This window comes from Salvelinus sp. IW2-2015, linkage group LG35 (assembly GCF_002910315.2).
Source record: "Salvelinus sp. IW2-2015 linkage group LG35, ASM291031v2, whole genome shotgun sequence".
NCBI classification, from domain to species: Eukaryota; Metazoa; Chordata; class Actinopteri; order Salmoniformes; family Salmonidae; genus Salvelinus; species Salvelinus sp. IW2-2015.
Window position 1 is genome coordinate 11,090,079 of NC_036874.1, and position 22,237 is coordinate 11,112,315.

Here is a 22,237-nt window from a genome sequence, read left to right on the forward strand (position 1 = left end):
GGATATCTAGGCTATATAGGAATGGACAGTGTCTGACCGCTCTAATCGCCACCAATCAGTTGAAAGGTTAGTGGTTGGTGATTTTAGTGTGTTTTTAGCTAAATACAGAAGCACAGTACTTCCATCCTTTCCAGCATGGCCAGATGGGCTTAACTACTTACATCTTTGGCCACTGTGAAATCTTGAGGATGACATGAATATGAATGTCTACTCTTTCCCTTAGCCTACCACTAATCTCTCCTCTTCTATCTCTCTTCAGTACTGCCAGTAACTCTCCGCGCAGCACCCCTGGCAGCTCCCCCTCTCTGCGCCGCCGGGTGCTGGGGGGTAGTGGTGGGGGTGGAAGCAGGACCAGCGACGCGGAGGGTGGCCCGGGGGAGCGCAGTGGGGAAAGGAGGGGTTCGGACAGCCCACTACTCTCTTCCTCCGCCGGCGCCTCCGCTTACCCAATCGCCTCGCGCCATTTCAGCCGCAATGCCAAGGTAAGGGTTCACCGTCTCATGCCACTCTCTCATTTTGTTATGTCAACAATATACCGGGGCCATATTCTGTAGGAAAAGGAGGTGGAGCGTTGCAGATATAAATGTCATGAATAGAGCTGATGTGATTCCTTTGTCTACATGTCAGAGAGGCATTTGTGTATTTCTATACTATATTTCTATCTGAACGTTCCACAACGATGTGCCCTGCTGTACACAGCCCTGCTTAATGTAGAGATAAGGACACACATGACAACACAGGGATACAGCCACGCAGTCAGTAGTCTTTGGCCGTGTGAGAATACCCATACTTGTGTTGTAAATAGTAGCCATTTTGGGTAGGTGAAAAAATGAACTTTTTTAATAGTATGTGAAATGTGGTGCTTTAAATGTCAGGATGTCATACTAATTTCCGCATTTAATCAAATAGAATTCGCTGAACATGTGAGGAAGAGAATAGTCTTTCGAGACCCAAGTGTGTCTGACAACAGCTGATGGGACGCGCTGTACCAAAATTGAATGAATGAATGAAGGGAGTAAAAGCAATTGCCATTTGATGATACATTCTCCGTAGGATGCCTAGTATGCTGATATTTGTTGCTTACTGCATTTTGTTTTCACGAAACAGTACGTTCTAAATAGTAAAGGCTACGATTAGTAGACAGTATGGTGCCTAAGTAATGGCGTCAGCATGCTTCATTTCGCCTGGCGCCTAGCTGAACTCGTCTAACCGAACGAGGGTGCTTGCACACTCCCTTGAAAGACCTTAGCTGGAAAAACTAGAAAAAGCAGCGATAGTACTGTTTGTCCATTTTGACGCACCATAGCCAGTATAAACTTCCTCAAAATAGTCAGAATTAATCTAAAATAACTCAAGAAATCTGTCATTAATTTGTACCTTTTTGCAGAGGAGATCTGTCGCACACTTTGACATCTAACAAAAATGTTTGGTGCAGTATTTCTTAATGAAAAAATGAACCAAATGTCATTGAATGATAGAGACTTTATTGAAGAATCCCTACTGTTGACCAATCACCGGCGAAGGGGTGTAGACTTCGGCTCCGAACTTCGCCTTGCCTCCAGATTTTTTTTTTTTGTGTGCCCGACCAGCCGAAGTCCCCCGAAAAATAACTCTCAAATTCCAAAACTAACAAAAACGTCACAAAATGTTGTCATAAATTATGCAGGAACTCTTGCGAACTGTTTCGGCTGGGAAGCCTTAAGTAGTAGACAAGCTGGATTTTGGACACGGCCAGTGTTAAATGGAATTGGAATAGATTGACTGTGGGCAGATTGTCAATGCATGAATCATGGGCTACAAGCCCAACGTTAAAGGCCCAGTGCAGTCAAAAACATGAGTTTTGGAAAAAATATAGTGAAATGTAGAAAATGATGATAATGTCATTTTAGTGTAAGAGCTGTTTGAAAAGACCATCTGGCATTTCAACCTGTTTTGGTGGGATGGAGTTCCAAACCTCTCTAACAATAACAGCTAGTTTTCAGTTTTTCCCTCCCCACTCCCAGAGCGTCTTAGCAAAAATCTTGCTTAAGGAATTACTCTTTGCTAAGAAGCAATTTTGTTTATTTTTTGACCATTTTGATTGTTTTTAATCACAGTAAGATACTTCATTTTTACACAGAAATGATTTAATATTAAGATAAAAATGGCTGCATTAGACCTTTTACACACATAAAAGTCAGAGATGATAGAAACACACAGCAAGCTTGATAAATGACCAGAACATCAAGGAACGCCATACAGGCCTAATGGCAGTTTTTCCACGGCGTCCCATTTTAACCTATTCCCCAACTACATGAATGTCAAAATAGATAAGACTCTACATTTACTGTTTAAGGATGGAGGAGCCTTTTGGATGCTGTTCATCACTGATTGTGTGCTGTTCTTTCTTTCCCTTGCAGAAAATGCAGAGCTGGTACAATGTAAGTATACACTTTAAGGATCTGTTCATTAGGGGCTCACACTCCGGTGCACTTTATTCTGCTGACGGTAGCTACAGTGTTTCATGGTTGGGAGTGCACAGTACAGTATGAAATAGCACTTTACAGTGAAATGGCACCGATCAATGCCGAAAACGGTTTCTGTTAAATTGCCACCCCCCTCATTTAACCATTTCACTAAGCTTTGAACATTAGCTGATTTAACTGTTCATTCATCTTAGTGTTCTCTTCATTTACCTTCTCAGCCTGTCGCTTTTACCTCAGGGACATTGTATCTGATGTAATCTCACATGGCAGATGTACAGTGGGGTCCAAAGGTATTTGGACAGTGACTAATTTTTTGGTGTTTTGGCTCATATAATTTAGAAATGATACAATGACTGACTAGGAGGTTAAAGTGCAGATTGTCAGCAGTCTTGTTGTGAGTCACAAGCTTGATGTAGTTATTGCGTGCTAGGAATATGGGAACCAATACTGCACTTTTGACTACTTTAATACACCTATTAGTGAATTTGTCCAAATACTTTTGGTTCCCTAAAATAAGGGGGGACTATGTACAACATTATTTATTTTAGGTTCACCCGATATGAATGAAAATACCCTCAAATGAAAGCTGACAGTCTACGTTTTAACCTCAGTCATTGTATCATTCCAAATCCAAAGTGCTGGAGTACAGAGCCAAAACAACACACTGAGTTCCAAAAGTATTTGGACAGTAACAATGTATACACAATATTCATAGACACGACTGGTTCTGCAAGATTATATTTGATAAAGCATAGAACAGCAACAAAGTAATCTTTCTCTCTCAGGTTCTCAGTCCCACTTATAAACAGCGCAATGAGGATTTCCGTAAACTCTTCAAGAAGCTGCCAGACACGGAACGCCTCATTGTGGGTGAGTGACACACACGTACTTTGTGTGCGAGATTGCATCTCTGTGCTGATAATGTGGAAGTGAAGGGCCGACACTGTTGCTTTGTCAGCCTGATGTCTCTCCTCCAACCTCATTTTCCTCTCCTCCCCAGACTACTCATGTGCACTGCAGAAAGACATCCTACTCCAGGGGAGACTATATCTGTCAGAGAACTGGCTCTGCTTCTATAGCAATATCTTCCGCTGGGAAACCACTGTAAGTTATAGACACGCACACACACGTTTTGTTCTATCTTCGTAGGGAGCTAAATTTGAGTCCCAATAAAAATACTATTTTTCTAAACCCAAACCTTAAACCTACCTCCTTACCCTAATTGCAACCCTAAACCTAACATATGAGCTTTAAATAGCCTTCATCCTCATGGGGATGTGGGAAATGTTTGTGGGGACTTTGGGGGATTGTGGGGACTTGTGGAGACTTTGGGGGATTTTAGGTCCCCACAAGGATAAAACAACCCCCCCACACACACACACAAACACTAACCCTCCTGTTCTGTTCAGATCACAATCCTGCTGAAAGATGTGACCACCCTGACCAAGGAGAAGACTGCAAAGGTCATCCCCAACGCCATTCAGATCAGCACCGACCACGACAAGGTGAGCCAAGCGCCTCGATATTCAGTCACACAGCCTACTATGACGGTTCAGAGTAGTGGAAGAACAGTAGGTAACAGGTGTATCAATGACATGTAAAGGAAAATAACTTGTATTATAGATTGTTGTAGACAGTATGTGTGTATATATATTGTTTAGATCAGTGATTGTCAACTGGGGGGGCGACGTCGCGGGAGGTTTATTTTGAAAGGATACCACTGCAGCGCTTACTGTTGCTGACTTTACCCGTGCCGTGCGTCCGCAGTGGTGAAATGGCTAGCTACGTTCGGACTCGGGGTTTTCACGCTGCACTCACTCATTGACCAATACAATAACGTTCTCGCCCCACACACACACACTGATCCAATGAAATGAGAGATTTCTCGACACACTGATCCAATATAAATGTAATTGTTCAACACTGTTTTATTTTAAATGTGAGACGTCCAATCAGATAATACCGATCATCCTCTGACAGCTAGCTTGATTGACAGCTAACTATGCAGTTGTGTTCTGCAGGCGTTGCACATGTGGATAGTTAACTGTCATTTAACTCACGTAGGCTAGCTGTCAGAGTAAAATCATGAACAAGTTTTTAAAACGTGCAGCTCCCTCTTCATCTACTGCTGCTTCCAATGTCAACAACAAGGCAGACAACCCGGTCCCCCGACTTTGTCAAATATGGTTTTACATATAATACAGTGAGTGTGGACCGCAGTGCGTCCTATGCAACGAGCTGTTAGCTAATGAGAGCATGAAACCACTCCAAAATCAAAGGGATCTGGATACCAAGCACCCAAGACACAAAGATAAGACAGCTGACTTAAAAACAGTAAAATGTCAATATCTGGAGGCCTCACAAGATTCATTGAAGAAAAGGCACTTCGCATCATACCTTTTGGCCCAGCGCATTGCTAAGTGCAAAAAAAGCTGCCGCCAGCGCAGAGGATCTCATACTCCCTGCTGCGATTGATATGTGAACTGAAATCTTGTGAGAGTCAGCTGCCAACAAACTTAAAACTATACCCCTATCTAATGACACCATGAGGAGAATCCAGGACATGTCTGAGGACATAACGTGCCAGACATCAGAGCGCATCAGTGAAAATGGCCATTACGCACAGCAGCTTGATGAATCCACAGATGTGGCTCACCATGCAATTCTAATGGTCTATGTCAGACACGTGTGGGATAATAAGTGCTGAATAGCCCACCACTAACACTGCAAAGCCTGACTTTAACACAATGGATATGTACCTGGGCTCTGTGGGACTGGCTTGGGATGGGTACGTCGGTGTGACCACTGCTGCTGATGGGGCAGCTGCCATGACGGGAAAGCACTCCAGGGTAGTAAAGCGGATCCTGGAGAGAGCACAGAGTGCGACGTGGAACCCCTGCTTCCTACACCGGGAGGCATTGGCAGCGAAGGACATGGTGCCTGAGCTACTAGGCCACTCTCCAGGATGTGATCAAGTGTGTCAACTATATCAAAACGAGTTCCAGGAAAAGCAGGTGTTTCCAGGCCTTCTGTAGGGATATGAGGAGCGAGCACCAGCAGGTGCTTTATCATGCAGAGGTCCGCTGGCTTTCCAGGGGTAAAGTGTTGGGTCGCTTTTATGAGCTTCCAGCGGAGATTGCTGCGTTTCTTTCGGAAAACAAGTCACCTCTGGCCAAACTTTTTGATTGTGAGGAATGGCTCGCACAGGTTGCCTACCTGGTGGATATTTTTGATCGTCTGAATTCTCTCAATGTGTCAATGCAATGGAGGGGGCACAATCGATTTGAACAGAGGGACGAAATGGATGCCTTCAAGATGAAGCTTACCGTTTGGGCAAATCATGTTTCTAACAGGAATATTGACATGTTTCCCAATGCTGATTTCGAGATTCAGAATCTGATCAACAAAGCACACGGCGACACACTGGGGGAAAAAAACGTTAAACAGCATCTTGTCAAGCTGCAGGGAAAGTTTGGCGACTACTTCCCGGAGGAGAACAGCAGACAAGACGACTGGATACGGGACCCCTTTCGAGTGGAGATGGGAAGCGTCACATTGCCAAGCAACGAAGAGGATCAGCTGGTGGAGCTGTCATTTGATCACGGACTGAGCATGCGCTTCCCGGAAATGACACTCCACAGTTCTGGTGCAGCATAGTAAGAGAATATCCTGCTCTCGCCTGTCATGCAACCAGAATCATGCTGCCGTTCAGCACTACCTATCTGTGTGAAAGTGTCTTCTCTGCTATGGCCGTGCTGAAAGCTAAAAGGAGAAACAAACTGGACAGCCAGCATGACCTCCGAGTTGCCCTGTCAACCATCACCCCAGACTTCAATAAACTTATCAAACTGAAGAAACACCCCCAGCTTTCCCACTGATAGGACACACACACACACAGGTTAATGAGTTATTGTTCACTATGTTAATTCTGACATTCATATTACTTTTTATTATATCTAGTTAAAAATGTACACCTTTAAAAAAAAATGTCACGGTTGTGAAACTATTGACATTTGTAATTGATTAAGAATTCTTAATTTGTTTTTTCAATTGTAAACATTGGTATGTGTTACTGTTCAGTAACATTATTAGACTGGCTTTGATGTCATGTTCTGAGTGATAATGTATTACACCCCACTCCTGAACTGGTCACCTAATTTAAAATGGCTTATTCTCTTCAATTGGTAAATGTTTTCTCAGTTAATATGGCTGTATAATGACTTTCTTTACTTCCACAATTGAGACCGAGTCTATTTAGTAAGTGAAGCCTACCCGAGAAGGAAGCTGCAATACAACATTACAAAATGGAATCATCAACAGTCCATAATATTGGGTTGCGTCTCAATTGTCACTGTCAAATTTGGGTCCCCAGGCAAAATCAGTTGAGAACCACTGGCTTAGATGCTCCCAATGCTTGACAAATACCTTTTATCATGGCAAAATAGGCTATTTCTGTCATGTTTTTTGACAAGCCAAAGCCGAATCAATAGCAATGACCACTAGCCGTCATTCCATCATTCACTCAATTTGTTTTCCTCTGTGCTTACTCTCTTTCTCTCTGTCGTTTCATCCAGCACTTCTTCACGTCTTTCGGGGCGAGGGATCGCAGCTACATGATGATTTTCAGACTGTGGCAGAACGCACTGATGGACAAGGTACCCACCTCTCCCACCTCTAGCTCTCACACTCCTGCCAGTGTGAAATTAATTGGGAATACACTACCGTTCAAAAGTTTGGGGTCACTTAGAAATGTCCTTGAAAGAAAAGCATGTTTTTTGTCCATTTAAAATAACATCAAATTGATAAGAAATACAGTGTAGATATTGTGAATGACTATTGTAGCTGGAAATGGCTGATTTTGAATGGAATATCTACATAGGTGTTCAGAGTCCCATTATCAGCAACCATCACTCCTGTGTTCCAATGGCACGTTGTGTTAGCTAATCCAAGTTTATCATTTTAAAAGGCTAATTGATCATTAGAAAACCCTTTTGCAATTATGTTAGCGCAGCTAAAAACTGTTTATTGGATAATATAACTATTCAGTGATGAAATATAACCAAACAAAATGCAACAGGACCCAAAATGCATGTAACACTGACCAAAACTATCGGTTACTGATTGATTGAATTATTGATTGACTTTTAATGTCCTACAAGAGGAAATTCCAAGAAGTTAGTGAGACATTGAGAAGGTTAATGTCTGTTTCCTCTCAGCCTCTGTCGCCAAAAGAGCTGTGGCACATCGTCCATCAGTGTTACGGCACTGAGCTGGGCCTCACCAGTGAAGACGATGACTATGTCTCCCCCACCGGCGAGCACATTAACGGTCTACTGTGAGTGTACATGTTCGCAGTCTGTGTGTGAGAGAGAGAGATTCTGTTGACGTGTGTGTGCGCGCATGCGACCATTTAGTTTGGCGTTGTCCATTAAATTACAACTGTCGTCGATTAACTTTGATGTCTCTGGATTATCGATCCCTTCAATTAAAAGCCACTACTGTGATTGTGAATTTTTAATCATGCTGTTCTTCCTCCTTTTCCTCCTATGTCTTCCTTCATTCTCTCTCTCATTTTCTGTCCCCTTCATCTCTCTCTTGTCTCTCTCTTTCTGTCTCTATCATTCAACCTCTCCTTCCACCCCCCCCCCCCCCCCACATCTCAGGCCAGTGGATGAGTCAGTCTCTGTCTCTGACCTGTTGGACCTCAGCTCCTTTGGGGCCATAGCTTCTCTGGCAGCTCCCCGTCCTCCATGGCAGCCTTGTTCCCCAGTGGCCCCCTCCTAGCCAGCGGTGGTCTGGGCTCCTCTCCCCCCTCCTCATCCACCTGTCTGCCCGTAGACATCCCCGGCAGCACCTCCCTCGACCCCCCGGACCCCAGCCCGCCCAGCTCCCAGAGCTCCCTGCCCTCCACCACACACACCGCCTCCTTGTCCGCCCCAGCCTCGGCTGCTGCCTCTTTCGTGAGTTTTGTTTGATTTCATGCCAGGGAACTACAGGGTCATATTCATTAGACAACGTTTTGAAAAGTTTCACCCAAAGTTCATATGACCCAGGGCATCGTTAGTTAGGGGGGGGGGTATAACTTTGAACTGGCTATAGAGATAGTTTCATAATTATGACTGTTCCATGGTTTATCTTGATAGGATAAATATACCCCAGTCATACCCCAGTAGATCAAAGAGTCGCTTGTTGGCTCTAAACGGCCATCCGCCTCGGATGTAATGCTAATGGCTGTGTTCCAAATGGCACCCTCTTCCCTATATAGTGTACTGCAGGGAATAGGGTTCCATGGCCCTGGTCAAAAGTCGTGCACTATATAGGGTGTTATTTGGGACGCAACCCATGCTATGCCTAAAAGAGCCAGTGTTGTTGTCTGACCCGGGCAGAGTAGAGGCTTTGAGACATATCTGTCCGCTAAGGCTCCTCAGTCGTGTGTGTGTTTCTGCCTTAATGACCTCACGGCGGGTGGTAACTAACTACCCCTTTCTCTCCCCTCACATGCCATTTCCTAGTATGTGGAGGAGGRCGGGGACAGCYTGTTGGAGTSKRCCAATCAYATGRTGCCCCCGTCTKCCRCCAGCCTGGGAAACCTCTCCTCATTGGACCAGCTCACCAACGACGACGAGCTGCCCACCGACCCCAGCAACTCCTCAGACACACAGGAAGAGGGTGAGTTCCTGGAGCCCACTGGAGCATAGGTTCATGGAAAAACATTTTACATTTAGGCAAACATAGGAAATACATTTATCTCATGCAGACATGGGAGATTTGAGAGGGAAAGATGGGATTGTAGAGACTTTGTTCGAATTTCACCTTTGTAAAAACTTCAAGGTGGTTTTCTCTCCTTTCCTTCATTCCCACTAATCTTAAAGAACGTGACAGGTGAAAGCAGTTTCCACCCTGCTGCTTTCAGCTATCCTTTCTTCTCAGATCCGTGCAGAAGAGAGCCAGTTGAAACTTCTGCAAACACACCCTTCCTATTGATCCCATACTAGCAGTCTACCAGGAGTCTAGTAGGACATACATTACGTCAGTCATTGACTCTCCTGAGAACAGACTGTGTGACTTGCTGCATTAAAGGCAAAACTCAAGAGAAACTTGAGACGTCAGCATTCGCTTTTCTGAAATAAAGTATATTTTAGTGACTGTGATTTGACCGATAAAGTGCAACGTTCACGTTCCAGAAGTCTAAACTGTACTAGTGTTACTTTACTAGCAACCTAAAGTGGGGACTCTTCTCTTCTGCTCAAACAGAACTGTGTTAAACTGTGTACCGTCAATAAAAAGCACATTATCCCCCCATTATCACTGACGTTTTTATATTTTATTTAATCCACTTGAAAAGCCATTTCATCTGACACTGTGGAATTGAAGTTGCTTGAAAAGCCAGCCCCATTTGTCTATGCAGTTGCAACAAACCCTGGGGGGTATAACAAAAAAAAATCTAAGATCATAGATGTTCTGATTGATAGACTTTATCTCTGCTAACTGGTGCGTTACTATAGTTGTGACTGGTGTGTAACTCTGTCCCCTTCCAGACGAGGTGGAGTCGTTCTGTGCGGACCTGGCTGGCCGGCTGCACATCAACATGGTGGTGCGCATGAGCGTGGACAAGCTGCACGACCTGCTCTTCTCCGCAGACACACACTTCATCCAGCATCTCTTCTCCCAGCGCCACTTCACAGGTCCGTACAGCGCAAACGCGCACACACGCACAGGAAACCCACACACCCATGTGTGCACACTAGCGCACCTGCTCTTCACATACACGCGCAGAGACACACACACTTTGTTGATCTTACACATGGTTGGCGTTGGCAACATTCTCGTTTTTCTTCCTCTTGATTCCTTTCTGCTCATTCTGTTTTCATTCCCTTTCCAAATATCTCCTTTAAGAGATTTAAGTATAAATATCGTTCCTGGAGTACATTCCGGTACACACCACTGTTTCCCAGTACTAGTGATAGTCTGCCTAGAAACATGGATAGGCTACAACACGATAGGATGCAAAATGCTTAGTTCATTCCTTGTGACTGATCGGCCCTTCCTAAAGTCCACTCCTCCAGGGCTTGTACAGTAAGCTTTAGGGCTGTGTCCAAGATGGGCACCCTATTCCCTATGTAGTGCGCTACGTTGGACCAGAGCCCTGGTACAACATAGTGGAATAGGGTGCCGTTTGGGACGCGGCCTAGGAGTGTTAGTGCGCGAGACGCTCGTTGCCACCCTTTCCATTCCACCGTCTATCTCCTGGTGCTCGTCTGCAGGACGTCTCTGCTGCGCCACACAGTATGGCTGTTGTCATGTATGGGGATGGAATGATTCTTATTGTCCTCCTTGTGCTTAGACAGGAGCTGTCCCAAACATTGGCACCCTGGCCTATTCCCTACGTGAATAATAGGGTTCCATTTGGGATACAGTCAGGACACCCCTCCTTTCTCTCTTCTCAGACATAGGCCATTGTATTGTAGCTCTAATGAGCAGTCCATAGTATTTGTTTACGCTGTGTTAACCTTCCTCCATCTCTCTCTCCTCTTCAACACCTGATATGCTATTGTCTGTTTTGAGAGAAGCAGTACAGGGCTCTGCGTATTCCTTGTTTTTAGCACAGTCCCCTAAAGTTGTCATTTATTAGATACTGCCATAGAGGCGTAGAGTTGGTTGGTTGGTGGCCTCCCTGGTTTGTGCCCCTGCCAGCTTTGAGGACACTGTGGCTTTAATTAGTGCGTTTTCCTCTGTGAAGCGGTGCTGTGTCCCTCTCACTTTTCTCCCTCTGCCTTCCTCTCATTCTGTCCTCTCTCAGTCCTACTTTCTATTTCTCTCACTTAATGTCTCTCTCTCTCACACACACACTCACTCACTCCCTCATCCTCTCTCTCTCTGTCCCTCCGTCAGACCTGTCAGTTCGTGAGTGGCAGCAGGACAGCAGTAGTGGGAACACCAACCGGATCCTGAGTTACACCATCGCCATCAACAACCCCCTGGGCCCCAAGACCGCCCCCGTAGTGGAAACTCAGGTCAGTCAGTCAGCACGTTGGATTTCATCGTTTTAACAACATTTAGGCGACACGAGTGGAGGCTGGTGTCATGTTAAATCAGACGACAGGCTCATTTGAAATGGATGGAACCGGGTCAAACATATGGATTTGATGTGTTTGATACCGTTCTATTCTTTTCATTCCAGCCATTACAATGAACCTGTCCTCCGGTTTTTAAAGTGACACCAGCCTCCATTGTCCTCCATGTTCTGGTTTGAATATCCGGTTCGCAAAAAAAATCAAAATTCTAGGGCATGGCACGGGAAACGTTGAGAGTTGGAGTCTCCACTGAGTCGGAGAACAAGACTTGACTTGCCTTCTGAGGATAGGGACACACCTCATAGGTCATTCGCTAACGCTAACACCTTTCCCTCGCTCCATCCAGACGCTGTATAAGAGCAGTGCCCCGGGCGAGTGTTACGTGGTGGACTCGGAGGTGATTACCTCGGGCATCCCCTACCAGGACTACTTCTACACCGTGCACCGCTACTGCCTCACCGCCATCAACAAGAACAAGAGCAGACTCCGGTACCTACTTTCACCAGCTTTAGACTAGTCATTTGTGTATGAGTTGCCTGTGCAGATCAAATATCGGGAGGGGTGGAATTTGAACGTTGTAGTTGTTTGAATCGACTTTTTGAGTGCTCACCTACTAAATGTTGCATCAGGTGAACTCACTGCCTTAGAAACCCAGACTTTATGTTCTTACTTCACATAAAATACACCCGATATGGATGAAGGGTTCTTTTAAACTGTTCTAAGGTGCAGTGAACTCAACCTGATGTATTGCTCACGTACACATATTGAGCAGATGTTATTGCGGATGTAGGGAAATGCTTGTACTTAGGCGCTGGGAGCAGAGCTGCCATGTCTGTCGGCTCCGTCAGGTCAGCGGCGGATCGGTTTTCATTATGATACGTTTCTAGCTTCTGACGTTGATGGGCCGTGTGATCCCTTCATATAATACTGTTATAATATGTTCTATTTAACTGTGGGGGGGGGTCCCAGGTACGTGCAGTACCGTGCATTATGTCTAGTGACACAGAGTGCTGCAGGGATGGGTTACTGGTTACAGTGTGATGGACTCTGGGTGGTGTCTGCAGGGTGTCGTCAGATATCTGCTACAAGAAGCAGCCGTGGAGCCTGGTGAAGGCGCTCATCGAGAAGAACACCTGGAGYGGCATCGAGGAGTACTACAGACACATGGGTGAGACTGACTTACATTGTGGTCTTGTTCTCCTACTCAGGATAAAGCAGTGTCTGTGTTCTTATTGCTTACCACCTCTCTTTCTGGTTATGTCTCTCCCTCCCTCTCTCTGTCTCTCTCTGTCTCTCTCTGTCTCTCTCTGTCTCTCTCTGTCTCTCTCTGTCTCTCTCTGTCTCTCTCTGTCTCTCTCTCTGTATCTCTCTCTGTATCTCTCTGCTTCCGTCTCTGTACTCTCGGCTCTCCCTCTGTCTCTCCCTCGTCTTTCTCTCTCTGTCTCGATCTGCTGTCTCTCTCTAGCACTTGCTCTTCTCGACTCTGTCTCTCTTCACTCTGTCTCTCTCGTATCTCTGCTCCTCGCTATCTCTGTTCCTCTATCTCTGTCTCGTCTCTCTCTGCTCTGATCTCTCCCTAGTCTCTCTCTTGTCTTCTCTCGCGTCGCTCTCTGTCCTCGGCTGTCGCTCTCTGTCTCTCTCGCTCTCTCTGCTCTCTCGTCTCTCTCGTCTCTCTACTCGTACTCCTCTTCTCTTCTCTCGAGCGCTCTTGTATCTCTCTGATCCTCTGTCTCTCTCTCTGTCGCTCTCTCGTCTCTCTCATCTGTCTCTCTCCTGCTCTCTCGCTGTCTCTCTCTCGTTTCTCTCTCTCGATCTTCTGTCTCTCCTCTTATCACTCTGTCTCTCTCTCTGTATCCTCGTCTCTCTCTCTGCCTCTCGTTCTCTCTCTCGTGCCCTCTCTTCTCTCTCTCTCTTCTCTGCTCTGTCTCTCTTCTGTCTCTCTCTCTGGGTCTCTTTCTATCTTCTGTCTTCTCTGCTCCTGGTATCCTCTCCTCTGGTCTCTCTTCCCTCTGTAACTTCTTCCTCTGGTTCTCTCTCTCTGATCTCTCTCCCTGTCCTCTCGTTCTCTTCCCTCCTGGTCTCTTTCTCCCGTCTCTCGATCTTCCGGGCTCTTATTCGCGTCTTCTCCTGTATCTCTCTCCTTCTCTCTTCTGTCTCTCTCTCTTGTCTCTCCTGTCTCTCTCCTGGTCTCTCTCTCCCGTCTCTCTCTCCTGTCTCTCTCTCGCGTCTCTCTCTCCTGTCTCTCTCTCCCTGTCTTCTCTCTGTCTTCCTGTTTTCTCTCTGTCTCTCTGTCTCTCTCTCTGTTATTCCGGTCTCTCTCCTCTTCTCCTTCCCTCTGTCTCTCCCCTCTGTCTCTCCCTCTGTCTTCCCTCCTGTCTCTCTCTCTTGTCTCTTCTCTCTGTCTCTCTCTCTGTCTCTCCTTCCTGTCTCTCTCTCTCTGTCCTCCTATCGCTGTCTCTCTCTTCTCTCCTGCCTACTCTCTCTGTCTCTCTCGCTCCTGCTCCTCTCTCTCTGTCTCCCGTCTTCTCTCTGCTCTCTCTCGTTCTCTCTCTGTCTCCTCTCTGTCTCTCTCTCTCTCTCCTGTCTCTCTCTCTGTCTCTCTCTCTCTGTCTCTCTCTCGTCTCTCTCTCTTCTCTCTCTCTCTGTTCTCTGTCTCGTCTCTCTCGTTCTCTCTGTCTCTGCTCTCGTCATCTCTGTCTCTTCTCTCTGTAATCTCTCATGTCTCTCTCTATCTCTCTCTCTCTCCTCTCGTCCTCTCTCTCTCTTCTGTCTCTCTCTCCTCTCTGTCTCTCTCTCCCTCTCTATCTCTCTCTCCCTCTCGTCTCCTCTCCCTCTCTGTCTCCTCTCCCTGTCTCTCTCTCTCCCGCTCGTCTCTCCTCCCTCCTCTCTCTCTCCCTCTCTGTCTCTCTCTCCCTCTCTGTCTCCTCTCCCTCTCATCTCTCTCCTCTCTCTCCGCTCTCTCCCCTGTCTCTCTCCCCTCTCTGTCTCTCTCTCCCTCCTGTCTCTCTCTCCCTATGTCGTCCTCTCTCTCCGCTCCGCTCCCTCTCTCTCCCCCTGTCTCTCTCTCCCTGTCTCTCTTCCCTGCTCTCTCTCTCCTCGCTCCTCTCTCCCGGCTCTCTCTCCCCCCTCTCCCTGTCTCTCACCTCCTCCTCTCCGTCCTCTCTCCCCTGTCTCTCTCTCCCTGTCTGCTCTCTCCCTGGCTCTCTCTCTCTGTCTCTCTCCCCTGCTCTCTCTCCCTGTCTCTCTCCCTGTCTCTCTCTCCCCGTCTCTCTCTCTCCTGTCTCTCTCTCCCTGCTCTCCCTCTGTCTCTCTCCGTCTCCTCCCTCCCTCTTCTCTCTCTCCCTGTTCTCTCTCTCCCGTCCTCTCTCTGTCTTCTCTCTCGTCTCTCGCTCCTGTCTCTCTCCCGTCTCCTCTCCCTGTCTCCTCGCCTCCCTGTCTCTCTCTCTCGCTCTCTCTGCTCTGTCCCTGTCCTCTCTCTGTCCCCTCTCTCTGTCCCTCCCCCCTCTCGTCTCTCCCTCCCTCCTCTCTCCTCCCCTCCCTCTCCTCCTCCCCCCTCCCTTCCCCCCGTTCCTCCCTCCCTCTCTCTCGCCCCCTCCTCCTCCCTCCCTCCCCCCTCCACCCTCCCCCCTCCTCCCTCCTCCCCCTCCCGCCCTCCTCCCCCCTCTCTGTCTCTCTCTGCCTCTCCCTCCCTCTCTCCCCCCTGTCTATCTCTCTCTCTCTCCCACTCTCTCTGTCTCTCCCTCCCTATCAGAGAGTGAGGTGTGTAAGCTGGAGACCCTGCTCCAGTCTGAGGTGTCAGTGGTGACCTCTGGGGATGTGGTGGGGGCAGACTCTGCCAAGACACCCCCGGCCATGCGGCGACGCAAACGCACCTGCTCCCGGCGCCCGGGGGACCGGGAGAGAGAGGGAGGGGGCGCRGGAGGTGGAGAGCGCGGGGACCGAGGGATGGGAGAGGAGCGGAGAGAGGCGGGTGAGTCAACAGGGTCGTGGTGATGTCAGGAGGTTGTATTGATTAGGGCACTCTGAAACATAGTCGCTCCCTTTTTCAGTAAATTTTCTTCCGTTTGATGACTAATAAATAAGACCCATATAAAAGATTGTCAAGAAGAGTTCAATGTTCACCTCGTGTCAATCAAACTTCTTTGTCTCCAGGTTTATGATAATTCATACAACTAAATGTCAGATGCCAGTGGTGCTCCGCTTTGCATTATACACTGACATCTGGTGGTGTGATTTGGAACTGCATCCAGGCTCTTCTGGCAATAAGTCACTTGTTTCCCTTTTGACCAGGTGGTCAGTATAAGCACGGAGAGCGGTGGCGTGGCGGAGGCAGCAGCATCTCTACCATACTGCTCATAGTCAGCTTCATGTGAGTACCGACCTCTCGGCGTGCATGAAAAGAAACACTGATTGTTGATCGTTTCCCCTGTCCCTTAGTAGGAGTAAACCAAGGGAAGGATCAATGGCCTGATCTTGTCCAGTTTCTGAGCTTGTCAGAGAGCTTTAGGATGAATCCATACTTGAGATACGCACATTTCACACAATTCTCCCATTTGACATCAATACATAACCTACACTAAACTCAAGTTGGGATTGGACCTTTTGTGAGTGATTGTGAAAGTGTTTTCGGGGCCTCTCATCCCTGTAGCGTTACCGTAACCACCACAGTATGTGAGTTCCACTAGGGTACAAATGAGTCTGAATGCTTGTTTTGTCTTTCTGTAATCCATGTCGTCAAAGTGTTTGGGAGGGGGTTCAATGGAATGAATATCTCCTCTGCTTACTAACAGCCTCCCGCTGCCTCTCTTTCTCTCTCTCTCTTTCTCTATCGCTTCATGTGCATAGGATCTGTGTCAGGTACCGTATAATAATCGTCAATGTCTTGTCGAATGACATGTTCAGTGTTGTGAAGTCTGCTCTGCCATATGATGTAGTATGATTTGTTGTTCAAAAGCGTTTGTGTGTGTGTGTACAGTTTGAGTTGTACAACCACTTTTCCCATTCCTCCTCGAGTTCTCATTCCTGAATGTTGTCCCTTTATTCATAACCTAGTCTCGCTCCCTCTGTTTTTGGCCTATACTTATGTCAATACATTTACCCTCTCTTTTCTTTCTCTGCTGTTTGTTCTATCACCTCTCCTCTCTCTTTCTCTCCTGTAGTCTGGTGGTGTTGGTGGCCCTCAACATGCTCTTGTTTTACAAGCTGTATTCTCTGGAGAGAGCTGCGCACACGCTGGAGACGTGGCACTCCTTCTCTCTGTCTGACAGGTAAYCMAACCAGGGTACATCTTTATATTATAGTCATTACTACTTACCCATCAGAGGTGACACTGTCCTATTCCCCTTTTGATTTAAAACTAGATTTAAACTACAACTAAATGCACCTCTGATTCCCACTGTTTTGTTCTATGATCTTCCGTTGCTCAAGAACAAGCCAACACTTTCATTGGATACTACTTACTACCAGCACTGCATTTCTAGCATGTGAACTGACTCCTCTTCTCTCATTCTTCTCCTCTCTCCTCTCCATCCAGTCCTCTACCCCAGTCGGCAGGAGAGTGGGCCCAGGTGTTGCAGCTCCAGAGACAGATCCACCAGGCCCAGCTGGGCAAATGGCAACAGATCCTCCAATCCTCAGTCACTCTGCTAGACCAGGTGTGTGTTTACTTTGTATGTGCGCACATCATTTACAAAGCGTACACAAGGCTTACAAACGGCTTCACTGTTATTCGTGAATGAGTCATCATGGCTGTCGTAATGACATTAGCCTCCTCCTCTGTCCTCTGTCTCTCTGTACTCTGTCTCTCTCCCCCAGATGAAACAGTCGTTGGAAAAGCTCCACCGTGGCGTCGTCACTCCAGAAGTCCAGCAGGATCCCCCCTCGAACCCCACTTCGGAGTCTCTCACTGAGCACTGATCCTCCACCCTCCAGCCCTCACCAGCTCTCAAGTGGGTATGAATAGACCATGGGGAGGGGTGGCCAGAGGGGGAGGGTTAGGCTGGGCCAATCAGGGAGAGTGACTCACTCTCACCCGACCCCCAAGCTCCACTCCTGCTTCTCTACTCAAAACAGACAGGGAGAGATGTGGGGGGAGTGGGAATTACCTGTAGGGGACCTTCACTACCCATAACTCCCCACACCTCAGATTGAGCAACCTGCAATGGGGTTGGGGGGTGAGGGACCTTTGGGACTACGCTACCCATAAATCCCCACACCTCAGTCTTGAGTAACCTGCAATGGCAAAGTTCCACCTTCCATAGTCACCACCACCTCTCACGTCCAGACAGTTAGACTGGGAATGTCTTCAGGACTACAGCAATAACATAGCATGGTGAGCCAACCATATCTCCCACAGTCAGGGCTAACGGCTGGCCAGTTTGTATAGTACCATCCGCTCCTCACATGCAACCCAACCATGCTGCTCTCCCTGAACCATCTCCCCTGCCTGAGAATCCAAGAGACGTTTTCAAGAAAGACAGACGATCGACTGCATTTCAACATGTGCAGCCCTGCTGCTGCATTTCAAATGGACAGACTCGGGGTCCAAAGCATTTCAAAATGGATTGACTTGGTCCGACTGCATTTCTCAAAATGGGCCAACCTGGATTAACTTTGCGTTTCAAAATGGATGGAAATTGGGAGCTTTCCCAGCCCTGAGAAACAGCTATGGCTCTGTTCCCAGCTGAAGCCAGCCTAGGGGACTTATGTGCCTCGRTGTGAKGGGTCCGCTCARCTAAGTCCCCCTTGAGCCTCTGGAAATGAGGGACACATGAGGAGAGAGGGACGAGAGAAGGACGAGAGAGGGGAAAGCTCTGATAGATACAGGAGACTTTCTGTAATCCAACTATTTGTCGTTCWTTCTTTCTCTCTCTTTCTCTCCATCCATCTGGGATCAGCAGCTTCCATCTTAAAGGCTTGATCTCTTACAAAAGCAGTCCGTCCTCTGCTAGGGGAGAGTCATTTCAAAACAAGACTACATTTTTTTCATTTTCAGGTGTGAATAATACAAAAAGACTCCTAAATCCTCTACTAGCTCGTTTTCTTTCATTAGCTGTCTTTTTGAGGGTGACTGGGTYGTTTTGAGAATTGAGAGAGCGAATGATGAGTGTGCGCGCCAGACCATTACAGTATTTATTTAACACGACTTTGATTTCGAAAAGTCCTGTCCCGCTCTCAATACGAGTGATTTTTTTTCTTTTTTTTCCTCCTATATGCTCTGTGTTAATACTTCAGCACGGACCAAGAAAGAGCTGTAAAGTGAATATTTTATATTTCCTGGTCATAGCAATAATGATATTTGGTGATTATACTACTTTTGAATGTGTAAAAAGTAGTATATCACTAAAGTGTGTTTAGGGCAAAATGAGACAAGCAAGCAAAGATCTGGAGTTGGAGAAGAAGACTGACATGTGTTAGAAAGAAGTGTCCTCAACGTCACATCGTCACTGTTACATTTGGTATTATTAAGATTAGTATGATTGAGTTTGTTTTTGTCTGAGTTTTTTTGTTGTTTGTTTTCCGCACTTGGTCAACTTCCTAATTGTATTATTGGATCGGACTTGAAGTGTTTCAGGGTTACTGACTGTACTCTGTAGACCAGTCTGCGTTCCAAATAACACCCTATTCCCTTTTATAGTGTGGTGCACTACATAGGAAATTATGTGCCGTTTGGGACGCAGACTCCGTAGACCAGGTTAACAGAGGGATGCAATAAACTAGTGACTTTCTAGTGTGGACTGGACTTAGAAAGGACCAACCAGAAGTCTAGGCCCGGAAAAAGATAAAGGGAAACTATTGCAGTACTGTGTTTGAGTTCAAATTGATGTTATTCCTTTTCATTTTATATCTTTATTTTGTAGTCTATCCTGTTTCTTATTGTTTTTGTTTTTCGAAAGGGCATCTAATTTTCTTTTCTGCACCCCCCCCTCTGATTTCCCCCCCCCACTGTCATAAACCATCTTCTCTYTTCCTAATTATTTTCCTTTTCAACCTCCCTCCTATTGTCTCGTGCACTCTTCCCCTCTCTCTCTTTCCTCGTTGTGCTCCCTACCCCCCTTTCTCCTTCCGTCTCTCGCCTGTGGAAGTGTGTGAGCCTTGCTGTGCACGGCCAAACAGTGAGTGATCAAAGGATTTACTATATTTATTAGGGTCAGGTAGGAGAGGGGGGATGGGGGTCGCGGGGAGCAAATGTACTGTAAACGATTTGATTGTACACAATGCCCTGGAGAGAAATGAAGAGTTATTTTTTTWAAGTGTGTGTGTCATGTTAACCATTTTCATAAAAAGTTGAACTAAAAAGTATTTAAAAACAGTCGGTGTAATTATGTCATCTTTCTGACTTCCCAGCTTGTCCAAATTCAAGCTGATCTGTTGCTTTGACCTGTTGAGGCAAAGCATTTCATTGATTTTAGWTGTCTGCCAATAACAGCGACTTCAGACAAAGTCCATGTAGATCGATACTGTCAATTGACCTAGAAACACAGTTGATCTACTGGCCTACATCATTACCAAGGAGCAGGAGACACTGTTGCAATCTATTCATGTCACAGGAATTGATCTGGCCTGCTATCTCTCTAGGTTGAAGGGCGGTCATACTGCTTAGCGTATTAGATAATATATCATAATATGTCATTTAGTAGATGCTTTCACCCAAAGCAACGTAGTCATTCGTTATACCTACGAGTGGTCCCGGGAATCGAACYCACTGTTCCGGCGTTGCAAGCGCCATGCTGTACCATCTGAGCTTCAGAGGACACGTTAGTTGATGGGGAACTTCAAACTTTGTCGTTTTTTTTTTAAAGGAGACAACTTGAACTCTCCTGTGTTTGTTTGTTAATTTCATACCTTCTCTGTTAATAAAGGGGGGACTGAGAGAAAGGAGATGCGGTGTAGGGCTGGTAGTCGCCAGGATACGTACAATTAACATTTTAGTCATTTAGCAGACGCTCTTATCCAGAGCAACTTAGTGCATTCATCTTAAGATAGCTAGGTGGGACAGCCACATATCACAGCCATAGAACGTTAAAAAAAATTCCTCAACGTAGCTATCAGTCGAGTTAAAGCTAGAATGGGGGGGAGAACGTATATGTGCAGGGCCCTTAACTGTAAGGCCACCCTCAGGCACCTTGTACATTATATTAAAGTATATTTGGGAGTTGTCAATTAAAGCGGTTTGAAAGGTCATAAGGGAAAGTTTGTGTTTGACCACTGCCGAAGTCGTTCATGGTCAACAGACTACAATATCGGCTATCTGATCCCCCTGACTCCCAGTGAGCCCGTCAATTATCCTGGAAATGTTACATCACTGTGACATCACCAGTTTCCAGTCAGGTACTCTATCATGAGGTTAGCCACAGCACAGTGACAGCCATACAACATGTGACTGCATGCCAGAACAACAGGCCATTTATGTCCCACACTTCAGTAGCCCTATGCTCTTTAGATGATATTATTACACTCTGTCTGTCTATTTCTCTCTGCGCGCGAAAGAGGGTCTTGCTTGTCAGAGACCGAGAAGTTCCCACAAACATTTCCCCCAAATATAAAAATCTGACAAGGTAGAGATTGTTTTGATTTAATAAACCAGACATAAAGCCTACTCCATTATCACATGACAATTGTATTATGGTATAAAGCTGACTGTTTTGGCAAGCAACATTTCCATAGTAATGTGAACTGGAACAGCTCTCTTCAGTAAACATTTTTAATTACAGCAGAAGTAGATTATTCCTTGTTTTAAGGCTGTTGTTTTTTCCAAGATATTCCGCTATTTAATGTTGAAGTTCTGTGAAAGGCGAATAGAAACTCTAACCTGACCAAATCGGCGTCAAGGTTTTTAAAAGGAATTTTGAATAATTCAGAATCTTGAACATTAATTCTACAGAATGAGCATTTGTTCATGTGTGGCAGTTATCATGTGATAACAATCCTATTATTCTTTCACTTTTCTGTACTTCAAATGTAGCAAACCCAGATCCCAATGAAATTATACAAGAAAGTATGCATGCAAGATGGCAGTCCACATTAGGCAGTGTTATGCTGCCCCTGGAGGTATAATTCAGAATTGACTGCCAAATAGGAACGACAGGGATGTCMGTTTTCAATAGCAACTCACTGTATTCTGCTCCATAGGGACTGATTGATATGAGCACTAAGCCAACACTGTATATAGTATAGTTTCTGCTCACATTAGGTATCTTCATTAAATAACTTGTTTTAAACCAGTTTAGCGTCTTGTCTAAACCGTTTCAGGTCTTTGACCAGTCACAGACATTCCTGCTCTAGGCACACTGGACAAATTGTGGTAGTTTCCCACGGCAGTAAAATGGTAGCTAATATCACAAGCCCTTGTTTGTTGTAAATATGGTAAGGAAAATCTAGCAAGTAAAGCATTAATGAAATATGGAGAGAATACAATTATACTGCAATAAATATATGTATAATGTATGGATGTTGCATATTGAGGTTTCCAGTCACAATGGTAGAATGATAGTTTCAACATTTTAAAATGGCACTGCTATAATGTGACACTTTCTAGAAGGATACATTGGTGGATAATGATAGCTTTAAGGAATTGACCATGTTAATTACCTTAAATCGTCTGACATAAGCAAATCACCGGTTACGTGAAAATGATTCCATTGCATTGATAAATAGTTAGCTACAGTCCTCTATCTACAGTATGTACAGGCATTCTAC

The 22,237-nt window shown here is 46.0% G+C and overlaps 1 protein-coding gene across 1 annotated transcript in view; it reads left to right on the forward strand.

Annotated features, from left to right (window-relative positions):
- Nucleotides 1–19,850, forward strand: part of LOC111958680 (protein Aster-A-like) — a 31,642-nt gene extending 11,792 nt beyond the window's left edge. Inside the window, 19 exon segments of the mRNA XM_070437502.1 lie at nt 260–482; nt 2,400–2,420; nt 3,251–3,335; nt 3,466–3,569; nt 3,875–3,970; nt 7,040–7,120; nt 7,682–7,800; nt 8,129–8,196; nt 8,199–8,425; nt 8,978–9,134; nt 10,004–10,150; nt 11,358–11,479; nt 11,886–12,028; nt 12,604–12,707; nt 15,291–15,509; nt 15,830–15,908; nt 16,699–16,806; nt 17,073–17,193; nt 17,354–19,850. Coding sequence (XP_070293603.1) covers nt 260–482; nt 2,400–2,420; nt 3,251–3,335; nt 3,466–3,569; nt 3,875–3,970; nt 7,040–7,120; nt 7,682–7,800; nt 8,129–8,196; nt 8,199–8,425; nt 8,978–9,134; nt 10,004–10,150; nt 11,358–11,479; nt 11,886–12,028; nt 12,604–12,707; nt 15,291–15,509; nt 15,830–15,908; nt 16,699–16,806; nt 17,073–17,193; nt 17,354–17,455 — 2,326 coding nt within the window. The 3' untranslated portion in view covers nt 17,456–19,850.
- The last annotated feature ends 2,387 nt before the right edge of the window (nt 19,851–22,237 follow it).